Genomic DNA, 19,243 nt, shown 5'->3' on the forward strand with positions numbered 1-19,243 from the left:
AAAGACGATAAATCTAATATCTCTAACTTGACCGAATTGGAATTGATACAAGATAGAATTTTGAAAGGCGATGACAATATGAAACTCCATATCAAAGAGAAATTTAGGAAGATTTCAAATGCGGACACCACAAACTTGAAACCATCCTCTCAAACGGTAAAAACAAAAGGAGCACCTAAGAAGGTCAAACCTACACCGAGTGACAACTCAACGATGCAATCTCCTTTCTTATTTTGAAAATGTTGACAAAATCTTTCCCGATTCACCAACTTCGAAATCTCATAAAAGTGTTTCCAAAGGAGCTCGCATAAGCAAACCAACTCCTTCACTCCTCCACCAAAAATCTCATTCATTTATGAGATGCCGGTTTTTATGCACAAATGCATTGAACGGATCGTTAATGTTAAGGGTGATGATAACTTTGATTTTTGAGTTGTTTCTTCTTTTCTCGGTAAAGGAGAAGAGGATCACACATTGTCTGCCATCAACTTATCCAAGAGTTGAGGGGTAATAAAGAATCATACACACAGTTATATGGGGTAAAGAAAATTTTGAAAAAATTTATCACTCTCTTGTTTCTTGCTTTAGTGGACCCACACCGGAGGATAAATGGATGAGCATCCATGAAATGAGGCATTTCATAAAAAGTGCATATGATAAAGTGTTTATTGATCTTACAAGATACCATTTCTCGGAAAAAAAATTTCCACTACGAACTACACCATCTCCAAATCCAAAAGATTGTATTATCTGTGTTCAATGGGTTTCAAATCTATGACATTTTGTTCAACTTTATTTAAAAATAGGATGCCCTATACCACTTACATCAGCGGAGTGGAGAATTCATTCAACATTCAAAGTCGAGACTTGGACGGACCGGTTTGTAGAAAGGATGCAAAAGTTCGCCAAATTGAGCAAGATTAAAAGAGAAACAAATAAACAAAAGTCAAAGGGGGTAGCACCAATAGTTCTAGATTTGGCTGGCGACAAGTCTTTCGGTTCATTTTAGCATTTATTTATCAATTTATTGTAAGTATCATTGTATTAATGTGTAATGATGTCTAATATATACATTTTGAAGTTTATCAAAACTGCATTGATTACATGTTTTGCTTTTGTTCTGTTATGCCACAGAAGGTTCCGAAAATACATCTCCAAAATAAAGGGTGTTACCGGAGATACATTTTTTGAACATGCTCCGGTACAAGATACAATTTGTGAGGTCCGTGTCAGTCTACAACTACTATAAATATAGGGCACTTGTCATTTTGTTTCATACCAATACACATTACAACAAAATGAACATCGTTTGGCATATGAGAAATATTCACTTTAACGACATGACACCCTCAAGAGAATTTAAGATCATTGAGTACACCTCTCTTGAAGATCTGCAATCACATGCAGGAGCTCCAACCATATGGCAACAATTGCGAAATTGTGAAGACCGAGTACCGCTCGCCATCCGTTGACAAAGAAGGGAAGACGACCGCTGATTTTAGGGCTATGTGGAGAACTTTTTCCGTTTAGAATCAAAAGTTCCGATCGAACTAGATGCGAATGTTTCGAGATCGGTTGATGATATTATCAAGACGTTGCAATGTCCACCCGTATATTAAAATGTAATGTTTGATTTATGTTAAAATCTCTTATGTATTGCTGATGTTATGATATCAATGGTAATTTTATTTTGTCAACATGCTGTTTTTCTACTTCAGCTTTATAACACTCCGAAAATACATCTCTAAAAAATTTACAAATATACATCTCCGAAATAAAAGACTCATCAGTATATGTTTAATGCGTCCGGAGATGCATCTCCAAAATCCAAAAACATTAATGTATTTTCACGTGGTGCGCTAGAGAAGTCTATAGTGCATTAAGAAATTTCTTAATATTAATGACATATGCAATCAATCATAAAACTCATTCAATCGCATATGGATGGGAGATTGGTCGATACACAAAGCTGAATAATTAAATATCTGGAATATACTACATAACTAATCTTGAATCTTCATTGATTTATTTATGTATACAAATGTAAGCATTACGCTTCTACCCTCTCTTGGATGTATCTTATTTTGTCAACCAACACTATTACAAAGACGAAAAAGAATGGCATAGAAAACTCTACGTAGTGCCGACTACCGACCAGATAATTTGTCGAAATCACCTTTCATCATTCACCTCGCATATATGCCTCCTTTATAATGTAGCAATTCAAACCCAAACTGTTCACAATAATATTAAACAACTCTATACTATTTCCATAATCCATGCTACCTTCTACTATATATATATCATTCAACCTCAACACAAATGGCTCATTCATCATTCATTCACTTCAACCTTATATAAGCTATAGCACATATTCCATATGGAGTTTTTTGCAATTTCAGTTAACATCTTCCTCTTTCTCTCAACTCTCTTGATCTCTTATCCATTCATAAAGAGACACTTGAATAAACACAACTCCACATCCAAGCCTAAGCTTCCTCCAGGTTCAATGGGTTGGCCTTATATAGGACAAACTCTTCAACTCTATTCTCAACACCCTAATATCTTCTTTGCTTCTAAACAAAAAAGGTTCTTTTTCTGTTCCTTAATATATTATTTTATGTAACCTTAAACTTGGTGGATACAATATAGTACTAACTTAATTAAATGATGATAATCAGATATGGAGAAATATTTAAAACACATATACTAGGATGTCCATGTGTGATGCTGGCAAGTCCTGAGGCTGCAAGATTTGTGTTGGTCACTCATTCTCACTTGTTCAAACCTACATACCCCAAAAGCAAAGAGAAGCTTATTGGTTCTTCTGCATTGTTCTTTCATCAAGGAGATTATCACACTCGCATTAGGAAACTTGTTCAAACCTCACTTTCTCCTGAATCAATCAAGAAACTGATCCCAGATATTGAAACACAAGTCATTTCATCTTTGGAATCTTGGGTTTCTGTTGGACAAGTCGTTAATGCTTTTCATGAAATGAAAAAGGTTGGAGGTTTTTTATGATATGCAATCTATTGTCTTGTTTCATACTCCTCCGTCTCTTTCTGTAAACATTATTTTGCAGTTCAAAAGAGTGCGTACAGAAAGAGACGGAAGAGTACTTTAATTTATTGCATAGATTTGAATATCATTGTTTGGTTTGGTTGATTCTTGACAGTTCTCTTTCAATATCGGAATCCTCTCCGTTTTCGGTAACTTGGAAGACAATTATAGAGTACAACTTAAGGAAAATTACAGCATTGTAGAGAAAGGCTACAATTCTTTTCCAACTAGGATACCTGGTACTGCATACTCCAAAGCACTTTTGGTATGCTACACTGCATTTTTTTATCTATATTTGGCACAACAGCTATATAATTTTTGTATGTTGTTTTCTTGGGCTATAATTCTCTGTATTTTCTCATTCTAATTGTTATTTTTTGGTGTTAAATGTTCTAAAGGCGAGGCGGAGAATTCATGAGATTATAAGTGAGATAATTTGCAAGAAAAAGGAGCAGAAATTGATGGAAAAGGATCTATTAAGCCACATGCTAAACTACAAAGATGAAAAAGGAGAAATGTTAACTGATGAGAAAATTGCTGATAATGTAATTGGAGTACTATTTGCAGCTCAAGATACTACAGCAAGTGTTCTAACTTGGATTCTCAAGTACCTTCATGATGATCAGAAACTTCTTGAAGCAGTAAAAGTAAGTGTTATTATTAGCCCTCTTAATTAAATTGTCCCCTCAGAAGTGTTGCAAATCAGATATTTAAACTTTATTGTACTATTGTAGGCAGAGCAAATGTCAATATATGAAGCCAATGATGGAGGGAAGATCCCATTGAGTTGGAGTCAAACAAGAAATATGCCAATAACTCATAGGGTATGTTATATATTACTCATTGGCTCCCTAACACTAACACTTCTGATCAAATGTGTGGATGATTTAGTGTCGGTGTGTAGTTTTAGACACCGACACTTGACTTCGTTTAATTTATTTATTTTTTATTTATTTTTTCAAAGACGTGTCAGTAGTGTTGTCATGTTTCTGATATCCGTCATTCATAGTTGATAGCTTTATATTGAAAGCAATTTAATGAATATATTTCTTATCAAAATCATGTTATATTGTAGGTAATATTGGAAAGTCTAAGGATGGCAAGTATAATCTCATTTACTTTTAGGGAAGCTGTGGTTGATGTAGTATACAAGGGTAACAATTTTAGACACTATAATCTTCTGTACATTTATAGGAAGTATCATTTTCAAAAGCTTTTACTATTTTCTACATGATTAATTTCTAAAATGTTCTTTCATGCAAAACTATTAAGGATATTTAATACCAAAGGGTTGGAAAGTCATGCCACTGTTCAGAAACATCCACCACAATCCAGAGTTCTTCATTAATCCTCACAGTTTTGACCCATCAAGATTTGAGGTATAGTACTATGCTAATATTTAATTATTTTTCTACCACTTGATCAAATTAATAATAAATAAATAAATAAATAAATTTCTAGTTATTTTGGTTTTGACTTTGAAGTTTGAATACATCTTAATTTGGATTCTGGATGATTGTAGGTTTCTCCAAAGCCATATACATTTATGCCATTTGGTAATGGAGTGCACTCTTGTCCTGGAAATGAGCTAGCCAAGTTGAATATGTTGATACTAATTCACCATCTAGTAACAAAATTTAGGTGAAATTTCAACTTCATTAACTATGATATTCTCTACTATATCTACACAAGCAATATATATCATAATCATATTTTGAGTGTTCTAATGATTAATGTGTTCAATTTAATTGGTGATTTGTAGGTGGGAGGTAGAAGGACATGAAAGTGGAGTTCAATATAGTCCATTCCCAATCCCAATTCATGGTCTACCAACAAGATTTTTGAGAGAACAATAAAGTCAAGGAAGATTAGCTAGATTAATGACAACAAATTAATATATTATTATCCTTTATTAATCATTCATGTAATTTTTAGATAATGTATGTATGTCTTCCTTCTTAACTTTGATGCAATACTCTCTTTTAGAATAACATCTTGCCTAGACTAATGTAAAGGATAGTAAGCTTGTTAGCATCATTGATAGTAATTTGTTTCGGCTGATCCTATTTATAAGAGAAAATTTAATTTTTATAGTATTTAACTCATTACAATTAAATTTTTTGGAATACTTGTACATTTGTTTGATCAACAGAAAGGAATAAAGAGGGGGAAAATATGATGTTTAGAGGATTAGAGAAGAATAATAAAGCTACACTATTGAGTAATGATTCAACATAATTATTGATGTGAATTGATTACTAATAGGAAAAATTTCCCAACTAACTAGTAATAATCATAACCAATTTAATTAATTAACTTTGAAATTAACATATTAAACTTGTCTCGTTCACGAATGAACCTAACAACTTACTTGCATAACAAGTAATTGACTTATTAGTATTGAATTTCAGAACACAACACTCCCCCTAATTTATGTTTCCTGTGATTGCAATTTCCATCAATGTCTTCAAATAGTCAAACCATAAATTTTTCAATGGTTTCGTGAGGAAGCTTGCTGGCTATAAAACTCAATTTCACAATATTCAGGTTTTTTTTTTCTCTTCATTTGTTCACGAATGGAATTTCCTATATATGTGAATACTCGTGGCATTGACTTCTATTATGCAAAACAACATGAAGTTTGTTCGAATTAGTTCTGATAGAGTAGGGACACATGTGAAACCCGATGTTCCAACCACTACAAAAAAAAGCCTCAGTAGTGACGTGAATATCACGCCACAAACCAAAAAAACACATCACAAATCAATATTTGCGAAGTGAAAATTCACGTCGCAGGAGGCAAGGTGGCAACTTTTAGTGACGTGATTTTCACTTCACTATTTAGTGAAGTGAAAATCACGTCGCAAAATTTGGGTCAGAGATTAATGCATATTCAGTCAGAGCAGGCGTAGCAGCGTTTGAGTCAGAAAAGCATCTTTAGTTGCGACGTGATTTACATGTCACTACTTAGTGACATGGCAATCACGTCACTAAATTTGCCTAGGAGTAAATGAAAAGCACATTTAATGTCTAATATTGCGACGTGATTTTCATGTCACTACTTAGTGACATGGCAATCACGTCACTAATATTTTTTTTTTTGCAAAAAACCAAATATATATATATATATATATATATATATATATATATATATATATATATATATATATATATATATATATATATATATATATATATATAATTAAATTAATAAACTAAATATATTAAAATTTATAAAATTTATAAATTAATTCAATAAACTAAATATAAATCTAATATTAAAAAATAATGTAATTATAAATTTAATATTATAAATCTAATATTACTAAATAATGTAATTATAATTTAATTAATAGTTTACACAAATTCAAAATTAAAAGTTATAACAACAAAATAAAAACTAAACTAAATCAACAATCAATCCGGGTCGGGAAACTCATCCTCATTTAGATTTTCCTGATCAGTCGGCGCAGAACCCCCCATATTTTGGTTTCCACAAAATTAAAATTCAATATTCAATCTATTAAAATTCAATATTCAATCTATTCAATCTATTTCAACTCTAATCATCAATTTTTTTACTCTAATTTACAATCTAATTTCCAACTCTAATTTTCTACAAACCTAATTTACTACAAAACTAACATCCATCAATTTTAACCTTCAATATAATTTTCTACAAACCTAATTTTCTACAATCTAATTCATCAATAAAAGAAAACCTAAAAAAAATAAAATGCCAAAATTACCTCTATCTTCCTCTATCAATCTTCAAATATCTTCAAATATCTTCCTCTAATCTTCAATCACAAATATTACACCTAAAAAAAAATTTATAACACAAACAAATAAATTATAAAAATTAAAACGAAATTAACAAATTAAAACGAAATTATACAGAAAATTAAAAAGGATTTCATACTTACCTTGAATGGGGAAGAGATTTTGGAAGAAAATGAGGAAGAAGGGTTGGAGAAAATGGGGAAGAAGGGTTGGAGAAAATGAGGAAGAAGAGAAAGAAGTTGGGGAAGAAAGGTTTCTGGAACGAGAGAGGGGAAGAAGCTTTTTGGCAAAAGGTAATAAAGAGTTTAGCGACGTGATTTTCACGTGTCTAGGTTGCGAAGTGAAAATCACGTCGCAACTTCCTAAAGCAATAAATGTGTCAGTCAACGTTCAGCAATAATTATGGCGTGGTATACTAAAAATACTTGCGACGTGAAATACACGCCGCAACAAAAAAAATGAAAATTTGAAATTCCCCCCTTTGAAATTCCCCCTTTGTCAGACTACTTTATCTGTTTTCAATTTTTTTTATTTTATTTAAATGTTGCGACGTGTTTTTCATTTCGCAACTTTTTTTAAAAAATAATATTTAAAGACACCCCATGTGCCAACATTGGTTTTAGTTTTTTAATATAAAAAACCTATAGTGACGTGATTATCACGTCGCAACTCACTTTTTTGAGCCACGTGATAATCACGTCGCAACATTAAGTGGCTATATCACACTTTTCTTGTAGTGAACATGTGTGTCGCTACATCTGGTCTCTTACTTTATTGCAGTTTTTGTTCAGACTTACTATTCTATACAAAATTCACTCTATAAAGAAGATCTATAGAATCATGATGAAGAGTTAGTTTGGATGTTCCAGTGCAACATGTGGTATTCGATGTTCCAGCATGTGCAGTACAACATCTGGCCTTGTCAGCATGTCATATGGATATTGTTTGGTGTGCAATTTCTAATTGGGATTTAATCAAATTTGTTGCAATCAATTTAGCAATGTTTGTTTGATACTTTAATTTGTTTGACAACTTGGGATGTTCAAATCAAGTTTAAATGGAGATTTGAATTTAAAATAAAAAAGTCATATATTATTGTTGGAGACATTTATGAAGATCATATACAATAAATCAAATATTTAAAGGAAAAAAGACCAAAAAACATTGTTAAATATAAGAAGGTCCATAATAGCATTATTCATCGAACAAAAGTTAGCACTTTATTTTCTAACGAAAATGTAATTATCATAGATTAGCTAAAGAAATAGTTGAATATATTTTTTCACCTCTTTTGATTCTTTTGGGGCTTCGATCCTTTAAGTCGTCTTCTTCAGCTTGATTCGCATATACATATATAAATACTAATTAGTTTAGTAATAAAAGAAAAATGAATTAGATACCTATGTAAATCAAAAGAAGTAGTATAGTCCATTCATATTTCATTGTCGAAAAGCATATAAGCATCCATCTATTTGGATTTGGCACAGTACATTACTAATGTACATTACTAAAGCATATAAAGCATATAGGCATCCATATATTTGTGCTGTAAAATATTCTGTAAGTGGCAGCCCAACAAGGAATTAATCATAGCCTTACTGCTCGGGAACATATCTCTTACAATCTTCCTTTATTTGCATATCAAACAACAAGATTCATTTTTGCCTCTTTCACTAGTACAAAAAGAACAATATAATTTAAAAATTTACACCCAATATTCTAAAAACGGGTGTAAATTAGAATCATGATGGCAATTTTGTAAATAAAGTTTCATTTTAAGGATTAACATGTGACAAATTACACTCTATTTATTAAAAATCGGGTGTAAATTAAAAATATTATTATAATCAGATATCAATTACTCCCATTTAATTTAAAACGGGTGTAAATTTAAATTGCTTAAAAAAATTATTTAATTTTATAACTGAACTCGACACCCGCAAATGAACATATGCACAGTCTTCAAACATTCCTTTCATTGACGCATCTAAACCTGCAAGAGAGTCTCCAACATACCACTTCACTTGCCTCACTATTCAGATTGCAGCAACGCAACATATAGAACCCATCATCCATCTGCAGCACATCGACACAACTTTATCCTTCAAGCAGATTCAACAGCAACCACGGTGCATCAACAACAGAAGCACAACCTACAGATCCTTCAATCTTCAACGCAATTGCAAACACCGACGCGAGCTTCACCTCACGGACAACATCATCATCATCGGCGAAAACGAAAACTGACACACACAACTGCAACGATTCCAGAACACAGGTGAGCTCAACGCAGCAACGTCATTGATCATCGTTATCTGATTCAATCTACAATAACGATTCAGGACGCTTCTATATAATTTTATGATTCTTTTTTCTTGTAATTTCTCAACAATTTGTTTATGCTAAATGTAAAATTAATAGGTAAATTTGAACTTTCAAATGTGAGAGATGGATGCATGGAAAGTGTTTGTAAAAATGTCTGTTTGAACTTTGAAGGACTTCTTCATATACACCTTCTGCAAGGAAAGGATCTCGACCTGCTCATTATTATCATTGACTTGCAGGGAATGAATTCTTTAAGCAGCAGAAGTATCCTGAAGCTATTAAGCATTACACCGTGTTGCACGTAAATGAGGAAAACTAATGTCTTGTAAGTAGTCTACTTCTTGGCCAAACACTTAAAAATGTTGATCTCAATGTACTGTATAGTGGTGATACTGAAAGGTTCATGTGTGGTTTAAAATAGAAGAAACCTTCCATTTCAGGCTAAAGAAAAATACATACCTCTCTCGTATTCAAATAGGAAACAGAAGAAATTGGGAACACCAACACTGATTTCTCTTTCATGTATTTGTTTCTTAGTACATAGCTTTAGCTATAGACCAATATAATATCTGTAAAATTTACTTTTTCCATGCAGCAATATTTTCTGAGTTGGGGTATGACTTTCCTAGCTAAGCTGCCTATTGATTTTCAACAATGATAATACATTTTGGAAATTGAAATATGCACCATTTTCTGATTATCCTACTCTACTTGACCGTGTTTTTAATTTAGTGCTTGGTAATGATTTTTTTGGGCACTTTGTAGCCACTTTCATTCTTTGTTAACAACAACAGTAATGTTGATCTGATTAGGATTTCTTCATAATTTAGTTTCTTGGATTAAAATCACAATTATGATACAGAGTTCTCAAGATAGGGAGCCATGTTGGGTTAATATTATGCAAACTAATGGAACAAGTCCTTCGAGTGAAGAATGAATTTCTGTGTGACAATATAATAATGCAGAAACAGGGGAGTGACCACAAAACCCGCTTTCCTTCCAAAACTTCCAAGGAATTGGAGGAAATAGTTCAGGATATTGAGGAAATAGTAAAAGCTTTGTATAAATGTTTAATTGATGTTAGGATGACTCTTATGGAAATTCTTTAGATCTGATTCATTAGAATAGGTAGCTAGAAAGTTTGGTTAATTAGGACAGTCACTGCATAAATGATGTATAAAGTTCAAAAAGAAAAGGTTACTTTTGATATATAAATTTTTGAGATATTTGTGAAATAAATATATTTATATATACTTCACTTGTATCAGTTCAAATACTACTAGGTATTTTTATTCTTATGTCTCTAGTTATTTTTAGTTTTTGTCATGTTCTCCTCATAATACTCAAATGTCTATGTTGATGTAAAACTTGTTTCTTTCATAAAGGGAATACTGGGAATGAGACAATTCAAGAAATATTTATGGTTCTTTGTAACTGAAAAAGTTCAGCCTTTGTGGCAATTTTATGAGCCATACTAGCTAAGCTATCCATTTGAACTCATATTCCAAATTAACATATATGGTTGATTGAAAGTGGAGTATCAATTATGACCATGCTCCACCAAAAGGGAAATGAATTTAAAAAAGATATGCATATGCTGGAATGGAAAGGTTCATATACTTTTAAGCACTAGATGCATGTCAAGACTAAACCAACTTAACAACTTCCAACCAAAATGCAATAGTTTGGTCTAGTAAATTCTGTTTAATCTTAACCAATTAAATGCAACTTTATCACATTCCTGTTAATGTTATCACATGACAGAATAAGCAATATAATTTGTGGTTGGGTGTGTGGAGTGAGGAAGTGCAAAATATAATGCTTAATATATATATATATATATATATATATATATATATATATATATATATATATATATATATATATATAATGCTTAATATATATATATATATATATATATATATATATATATATATATATATAAACACAGACCTATACATGTATCTATAGCTCAACATTGTTGATTTCTCATCTTTCTTTCCTATGGATGTGTTATTGTTGTTACTGTCTCTATTGGTTGCTTTCCTAAGCTTGAATGTAGTTGATAGCCGAAAAACATCGGCTGAGGAGCACTATGTTGAGTACTGTGCTGTGAGCTGCAGAGCTTACAGTGCCTCAGTGACGGAGTTTGGAGCGGTTGGCGATGGACAAACTTCGAACACACGAGCCTTTCAAACGGCGGTAGATCATATGAGTCAGTACTCGTCGAACGGAGGGTCTCAGCTTTATGTTCCACCAGGAAGATGGTTGACTGGTAGTTTCAATCTCACCAGTCATTTCACTTTGTTCCTACATAAAGATGATGTCTTCCCTCTGTTTGATTATTAGCTTAACTAGTCTTGTACATCTATGTGAATATGCAAATGCAATGTACTTGAAGTGCTTTGAATGTTGATGTTATGTTTGTGATGTGATTTGTTAGGATGAAAGTGGGTGGCCGGTGATCGAGCCCTTACCGTCTTATGGTCGAGGGAGGGACACTCAAGGCAGACGATATAGCAGATTTTCGGAACCAACCTCACTGATGTAGTCATAACAGGTAACTTTTGAGATATTGCGAATCGACGACTTAACTGTACACCCTCCTGCTAATTATGATGGAAGTTTTGTGAGTAATAGCGTTCATTAACCTTCTTCTTATGCTGCAAGTTTGGATGATGATCAATATATGAGCAACCGACATATATTGCTGACAATTTCAGCTCATTGGAACAGGTATGCTAATTTTGATTATTTTGGGAAATGAATTGGTTATTAGTATGACAATGACGTTTATCTGTTTGTTAAAATTCCTAGCTGGGGTATACATCTGTAGTACATGCAAAATAGTCTAAAGCTTGACTTCTATATGCATTTTGTTACTCATTATCTATCTTAGTCTCTGAAATTATTGAAACTTTAAGACGTGTATCTGTTTGTTATAAATTATTGAAACTATAGTGTAAAGCTTGACTTGTATATGCACTTTCTGTGTCACTTTCCTCCCTTAAATATATGTCTGGTAATCATCCATGTGAATCAAACATCATTGAGCCATACACTTGACTTTAAGTTCTTTTATTTATGGGTAGTTAATAAGTTGATTGATTCATCAATGTACAAGTTCTCAATCACATTAGTTTTACATAGATAGGTTAAGGGATTGGATTAACCCTTTTAAAACACTGAGTATATATTCAGACTCTCCACTTCTAAATTATTGATATATCTGAGCTTCCCTTGTTAATATTAAGATGAACACTTCCTCACAGTGTCTCTTCCTTTCACTCATTGCCATTTGGCTCATATCTATATCAGCTTTTAGAGCTACTACGATTCACCCCGATGAAAGAATGATATCTATTTCTACCATAGCTCTTATTTCTCTTTTTCCAATATTATGTAATGAAGAACATGTTTGATATTATTGATACTTCCATTGTTGAAAGATTCGATGAGGTAGTATAATTTAAAATATTTTCGTATTTGCATGTTTTTATTAAAAAAATGTAAATTATTGTTTTAATATTGTTAATTTATTATAGGTTGAACTTGTAGATATTTACAGACACGTCACCATATGAAATTTTCAAAAGGATGAGGAGCAAAATCTACAAGATCAAATGCAAATGGTTGAAGAGGATAAAGACATAGAAATGTTGCCAAAACAAAAGCCAAAGAAGAAGAAGAAAACTTATATATGAAGAAAGTGTTATGACTTAGTTAAAATATAATTTTTATGTGTATGATTTTATAGTACTTGAAATATTATGAATGCACATGATTTTGTATACTTTTTGGTTAATATTAAAAATATTTTGACTTAGTTAAAATATGATTTTTATGTGTATGATTTTATAGTATTTGCAATATTATGACTGAAAATAAAATATAACTAAATGGTGTATATGAAATAGGGTGTAAATAGATTTAAATATAATATAATTGTTCATTCATAAATGACGTATTTACACCCGATTTTTATTAAAATAGGGGGTAATTAAGAAGGTATCTACACCCGATTTTAATTAAAATAGGGTGTAATTAAAACGTAATTACGCCTAATTACACCCGATTTTTATTAAAATAAGGTGTAATTAAAACGTAGTTACGCCCAATTACACCCGATTTTTATTAAAATAGGGTGTAATTAAAACGTAGTTACGCCCAATTACACCCGATTTTTATTAAAATAGGGTGTAATTAAAACGTAGTTACGCTCAATTACACCCGATTTTTATTAAAATAGGGTGTAATTAAAACGTAGTTAAGCCCAATTACACCCGATTTTTATTAAAATAGGGTGTAATTAAAACGTAGTTACGTTCAATTACACCCGATTTTTATTAAAACAGGATGTAATTAAAAACGTAATTACGCCCAATTACACCCGATTTTATTAAAACAGGGTGTAATTAAAAACGTAATTACACCCGATTTTTATTAAAATAGGGTGTAATTAAAAAAGTAATTACGTCCAATTACACCCGATTTTTGTTAAAATAGGGTGTAACGTAGAACATATTTACACCCGATATTCTTAAAATAGGGAGTAATTACGAACGTATTTACACCCGTTTTACACCCGTTTTAAACGGGTGTAAATGCGTTAGACATTTCTCACCCTGTGGATATACACCCGATTTTTATTAAAAATAATGGGTGTAAATTTAATAAAAAATGGGTGTAAATTAACAATTTTTGTACTAGTGTTTTGACGAGGCTCATGGCTACCTAGCTAAGATAGTAACGTGGGTCGCTCGCCGCAAAGTTGAAACATGATTGCAAACAAGCGTGGAGGAAGAATACTGCTATAGTTGGATAACAACATATCTAAACACTTGTTTTTTTACATGCCATGCATATCTTTTTGTTTAAGGTCAAAGACATGATTGATTGGGTTCTTGTACTACTATATGCATCATTTACTGTAGCTTTATTCCATCCATCAAATTTTTGTATTTCTTACTGTACTTCTTAGTGAGAATAATAGTGACATGCATTGACTTTGGAAAAGAATGGATCATGATCGTCATGAGAAAAATTCCAACCCGTAAAAGAATGGTACCTAATAACTGAAATTACTTGAGGTACTATTTTACTGTTCCCCTCATACAAAGTAAGAATTTTCCAACAATGTACCGTAGGCCTGGATAGATTGGGCCTATCCGACTAACACCCAACAAACTCAAAATATCTACATGCAACCTTCCATATTATACATGTCACCCTAAAGAATACGTTTTTACCATATTACCCCAGTAAAATATCGGTTTTTTGCAAATTTTCGGTTCCGTACCAAAAATCTCATATAGATACCGGAAATTTTGTTGAAATTACCTAGTTACCGCGCCAGATGATACATACCGGATATTTTAAATTTCTGGTAACAGATATTTTAAATATCCAATATGTTTTATCACTTAGAAACATATCGGAAATTTAAAATATCGGGTACTAGAAATTTGAAATTTCCGGTGTGACTTCAGTTTATAAAGTTACCGGAAATTTGAAATTGCCAATAATTGAAAAATACCAAAAATTTCAAATTTCTGGTAATACATGGATTTAATTTTTTAAAAATACTTGAATAAAATACATGTAGAAATAACTAATTGTCTTAATATATAAATAGAATAAATGTCATACATAGATGCAATACAACAAAACTACAATTTTTGCATCATTAGAACAATTTTTCCGAATGTCTAGCTTCATATACAATTCCTGAACCGACCCGCATATGCTGATTCCCATGCTTTTGCATTATTAGAACAATTCTTCCTCCAACGATTAGTGACGGGAGGCAGTGGACAATCGGGTCTCAACTTCACCTGAACCCAATCATTACGGTTGACAAAACCAACAACAATGATTGTATGTCGACTCGTGTATGGGGGTGGAGCTATGTGAAGCAAGAAAAATGTTATGTTTATTAACATCGAAAGAGAAACAAATAAAACATTGTATCTAGAAGCAATCGGGTAATCCATATTCAGGATCGACATCCAGTTCTCCTTACCCTGAACACCCAAGTTTTTTTACGAGTAATGAAGTACTAGCATCAGAGACAGTGTCATAGAACAACTTGGAAAACAAATGTGCGTGTTGCTGAGTTTGAGTATGCAATTATCTCCGAACATCATAACATGCGTCTTCCCCTATCCTAATGCAGATGAAATACAACGGAAACCACAATCTCCATCCGGTTCAACATTAACAGAGTCATCGATGTATGGATGAAAGAAAGCAGGAAACTGAGACAAGTACTTGCCTTTTGCAGAATTGGTAGAATGTTGCTTACCAATCGGCATGGATGACGATTGACTCCCACTTAGTTGTGTGCATGATCTCTTCGTAGTCTGACTTTCCTGTGAAGCATCAGCATATTCTCAATGAATTGGATCACAATGCACATCACTTTCTTCACCTTTTATACTCTTCTTAGCTCCTCTCTTTGGCTTGTATTTCACCGGCGGTGGACATATTGAAGATGTGGATGGATAGGCAATATCACGAGCTTTTTCTTCAACACCCTTTGACCCACAATATCCATAGTACTAAATTTTCGCTTCAACTTTTCGCACTCCTCTTCTAAATCCCACTAACTCTCGTCAGGTCTCACCTCATATTTTGAAATTTGCAATTTTGTCCAAAACACATGAATAGATTCCAAAGGTATAGGTATGCCTAGAATATGATAACCGGAGAGCTGACACGTACACGGTAACCCATGTGTTGTTCTAATGTAACAACCATACCTCTACTTGCTCGCACCAACAAATTTGACTCTTTCTAGTTCGATTCCAATGAGTTGAATACACTGTTTTGAAACAAAACTATGCAATTTAGAATAGAATGGAGTGTTATACCAATTCTCAATGTTGACGATACTTTTTTGAAACGACACTCTTATGGAACCTAGCTGCAACTTCAACATTATGTTCACAGCCTCCCAGCTTGCGCATAAATCACCACGACTTGTAGTCGACATGTTCTTCAGTCTCCAATGTGCAGACTCCACCCTAGAAATCATAGATACATTAAATAAACAACTCACAGATAGAAAACATAAACATATTTTCTTTTAGAAGAATGTACATGTTTGTTGTTGTGTTCCCTAAATGAGTGACTATGTTAGTCCATGCAACAACAAATCTTTCCTTATACGGTGTTAACCATGTTTCTTTCAAATACTTGACAAATGATGGAACATCACCACATACACTCTCGAAGTGGTTTAGATGTACATCAAATTCGTCTTCTGTATTTGAATACATCATGTTGTTCCATTGATCCATGACATGTTCTTGTCTTTCTGATTTCACATACTCTTTACATTTCATGCTAATGTTTTTTGAAATCTGAAACGTACACAGCAAATGAGACGCACTTGGATACACATAATCAATGGCATTCATTAATGCAAGTTCTAAATATACAAAAGCAACTGAATTTTGTTAATTTAACACCAACAATCTCAAGCAGTGGTAGTCTGTACCTGTACGATTAAAAAACGCATTCAGCAACCAGATCATTCGATATATTTTTAATATGGGAGAAATTAAAATTAAAATTCTTACTTATTTGTCTTGTACGTGCAATCAAAAATCAACACCAAAGGAAACATATTCAACAACTTAACAGAGTCAGGGTGTGTCCAGAAGATATCAGCCACAATATCTGAATGCTCCTTATTTTTAGACAAACACATATATTCCTCTTGGTGAATAAGGCTCAATAACATTTGCACTTTAGTCAGTGCACCTCTCTTGCCCAGTCTGTATGTTGCTCTAACTCAGCATATTTGGGTAATACTCGTGAGATTTTTTGGGTATTTGTCTTTCAAAGTAGACACGATGTACCTTGGCCATATTGTACTTCATCATGTCGTTCACAAACTTTCTTTCATCATCTTTTAGACGTCCCAAGATGTCATGACCTAACATATCCTTATCTATTTTATGATTATGCATGCCACATTTAACCCCCACTTGCCAACCAATACCACTCGGAACAGATCCCAGCCTAAATGGGCATCTAAGCCTCATAGTAGAATTGCCATCAGAAGGGGCCACAACTTCATTTTTCTTTTTGTGATTTCCTCCTCTATCACAACCCATAATCAATTTATGCTTCCTCTCTCGCTTTCCATTAACAGAATCGGATTGGATTGTAACAACAACAATACCATGATTTTTTCCAATAGCACGTGCCCATTCTATAACCTTATCTCGTGATTCAAAAATCTAACATTCACAAAAATATACTATTAGATAACCGCATCAATTTATAAAAACAAACCGTATAAAGTAAAGTAAACATACTGTATCTGTCACGAAGTACTACGTAAGATAACTACATGAATCCGCAGAAGAAGCTGAAGTTGCCGGTTCAGGGCCGCAAAGATATAAAACCTTGCCTGCCATACCGGAAATTTTAGGTTTTAAATAAATTTTCGGTACACACCGAAAATTTGGAATTTCCGGTACTGGGTTTTCTACCGGAAATTTGAGAAATTTCTGATATGGGGTAACGAGTTTTGTAAATGTACCGGAATTTTTAAAATCTCTGGTAAATCACACCGGAAATTCCGGTAAATGGATACCAGAAATTTGTTAAAATCAAATAATTTCTGGTATCGGACAAAAAAGGGTACCGGAAATTTACTTTTTGTCTGATTTTCTCCAACAAAAACAATAAGAAACAAACAAGTTTAAAAGCAAACAAACATTACAATTGAAGGAAATGTAAACAGAAAAGAAACATGGCCTAGTGACTAATCAGCAACAATGATGAGATGTCACATCTAAAACACTGGCTTTAGGAAGATAATCTGATTCTCAATGAAGCTTCACTTTTTAGGTTCTAGAAAAGGATTGTTAACAACATTTGGAGTACAATCCGCGAAATCAATCACCTTTCCTTTGGCCAAGTCTTGAACTCTAGTCTTTAGTGCGTAACAATGTTTTAAATCATGACCAACAGCTTCCTAATGGTACTCATAGTGTAGATCAGACCTAAATCCATCAGGAAGAGGATTAGGAGGAGGTGAAACTCTTGTCGTAATCAAACCCAGTTGAACCAAATGTGGGTATAATTCAGTGTAAGTCATTAGAATAAGGTCATAGGTTGTCCTACCACGGTTCTTTTGATTCTGGTTGTTTCGGGGAAGAACATATAGTGGTTGCTGAGAAAGAACCTTGGGAAACATATCAGATAACTTCCTCTGGAAAGTATTTGAAATATTATTTCCATTCATTGATCTCATCAATGTTTTATCAACGCTTATTTTACCCAACCTTGAGGTGAGCACCGGACTCTTTCGAACTAATTTTGCAGCATCATTGACCACCTTGTTTTTGTCAACATCTGGTTCTGAAATCAAGATGTGTTGCTGAAAGATGGATGAAGTTTGTGGTCTAGCGAACTTCGCAACCATACATTGAGGAAGATCCTCTTGGGACGGACTGTTCAGCGGCAAATGAGTAATCACTAAATGGCCATGCCCTTGAGCTGGAGAAATAGTAGACAAGGTTGGAGGAACATCCATTTGCATTGCAGTGTTCGGTGAAGGATTACCTCCTACTTCAACAAAGCTTGCAATATTCCCATAACCTGACTCATCTGGTACTTCAATTGATTCACCTCCTTCCTTAACAGCTTGTGGCCCAGTCGGAGTTCTTCCACAATTACTTGAAACATGCTTCCAAACCAAGGTGTTGTTGAGGAACCAAGTTTGATTATTGACAACTAACTGGGAGAAAGAAACAACTGGGAATGAGATCCCATGAAACCTAGAAGAATGCAAGAACTATGCAATGACATGTAATGATATGCAATGCAATATGCACACAGGGTTAAAGATTCGGCACCAACGGAGCCAAAGAAACCAAGCACCATGTACGGGATCAATGCTTCCAAAATACTGGATAATCGTTGAACTGTCATTAGAACCAGGTTAAAAGTAACAAGATCAATGGTTCGACGCCTTTTTTTGAAAACCATGAATCTGGTATGATGAAGGTCAAGTTTCCTGCCTCATCTCAAACCTCACGGGTATGTAATTTAG

General features: G+C 33.2%; 2 protein-coding genes across 2 annotated transcripts; one reads left to right on the forward strand and one right to left on the reverse strand.

Annotated features, from left to right (window-relative positions):
* Positions 1-2,235: 2,235 nt before the first annotated feature.
* Positions 2,236-5,159, forward strand: LOC131602592 (abscisic acid 8'-hydroxylase 4-like). The gene is made up of 9 exons (XM_058874744.1): positions 2,236-2,589; positions 2,682-3,006; positions 3,179-3,328; positions 3,462-3,710; positions 3,798-3,887; positions 4,139-4,217; positions 4,336-4,442; positions 4,586-4,704; positions 4,826-5,159. The coding sequence occupies exons 1-9, from the start codon at positions 2,381-2,383 to the stop codon at positions 4,917-4,919; spliced, it is 1,422 nt and encodes a 473-aa protein (XP_058730727.1). The 5' UTR covers positions 2,236-2,380; the 3' UTR covers positions 4,920-5,159.
* A 10,173-nt stretch (positions 5,160-15,332) lies between these two features.
* LOC131605502 (uncharacterized) lies at positions 15,333-17,600 on the reverse strand. Its single transcript, XM_058877849.1, has 7 exons — positions 17,589-17,600; positions 17,037-17,420; positions 16,273-16,535; positions 15,949-16,196; positions 15,797-15,861; positions 15,588-15,707; positions 15,333-15,542 (listed from the first exon to the last, which is right to left on the reverse strand). The coding sequence occupies exons 1-7, from the start codon at positions 17,598-17,600 to the stop codon at positions 15,333-15,335; spliced, it is 1,302 nt and encodes a 433-aa protein (XP_058733832.1).
* Positions 17,601-19,243: the final 1,643 nt, after the last annotated feature.

This window comes from Vicia villosa, linkage group LG5 (assembly GCF_029867415.1).
Source record: "Vicia villosa cultivar HV-30 ecotype Madison, WI linkage group LG5, Vvil1.0, whole genome shotgun sequence".
Lineage (NCBI taxonomy): Eukaryota > Viridiplantae > Streptophyta > Magnoliopsida > Fabales > Fabaceae > Vicia > Vicia villosa.

What these genes read in the sequence shown, in the direction of transcription:
- LOC131602592 (XM_058874744.1), top strand. Translation starts at nt 2,381, where the DNA reads ATGGAGTTTTTTGCAATTTCAGTTAACATCTTCCTCTTTCTCTCAACT. An exon ending in TTGACCCATCAAGATTTGAG is followed by an intron (nt 4,443 to 4,585) that starts GTATAGTACTAT and finishes GGATGATTGTAG; the next exon opens with GTTTCTCCAAAGCCATATAC. An exon ending in CATCTAGTAACAAAATTTAG is followed by an intron (nt 4,705 to 4,825) that starts GTGAAATTTCAA and finishes GGTGATTTGTAG; the next exon opens with GTGGGAGGTAGAAGGACATG.
- LOC131605502 (XM_058877849.1), bottom strand. An exon ending in TGAAGTACAATATGGCCAAG is followed by an intron (nt 16,536 to 17,036) that starts GTACATCGTGTC and finishes TGTACGTTTCAG; the next exon opens with ATTTCAAAAAACATTAGCAT. An exon ending in TAAAAGGTGAAGAAAGTGAT is followed by an intron (nt 15,543 to 15,587) that starts GTGCATTGTGAT and finishes GATGCTTCACAG; the next exon opens with GAAAGTCAGACTACGAAGAG.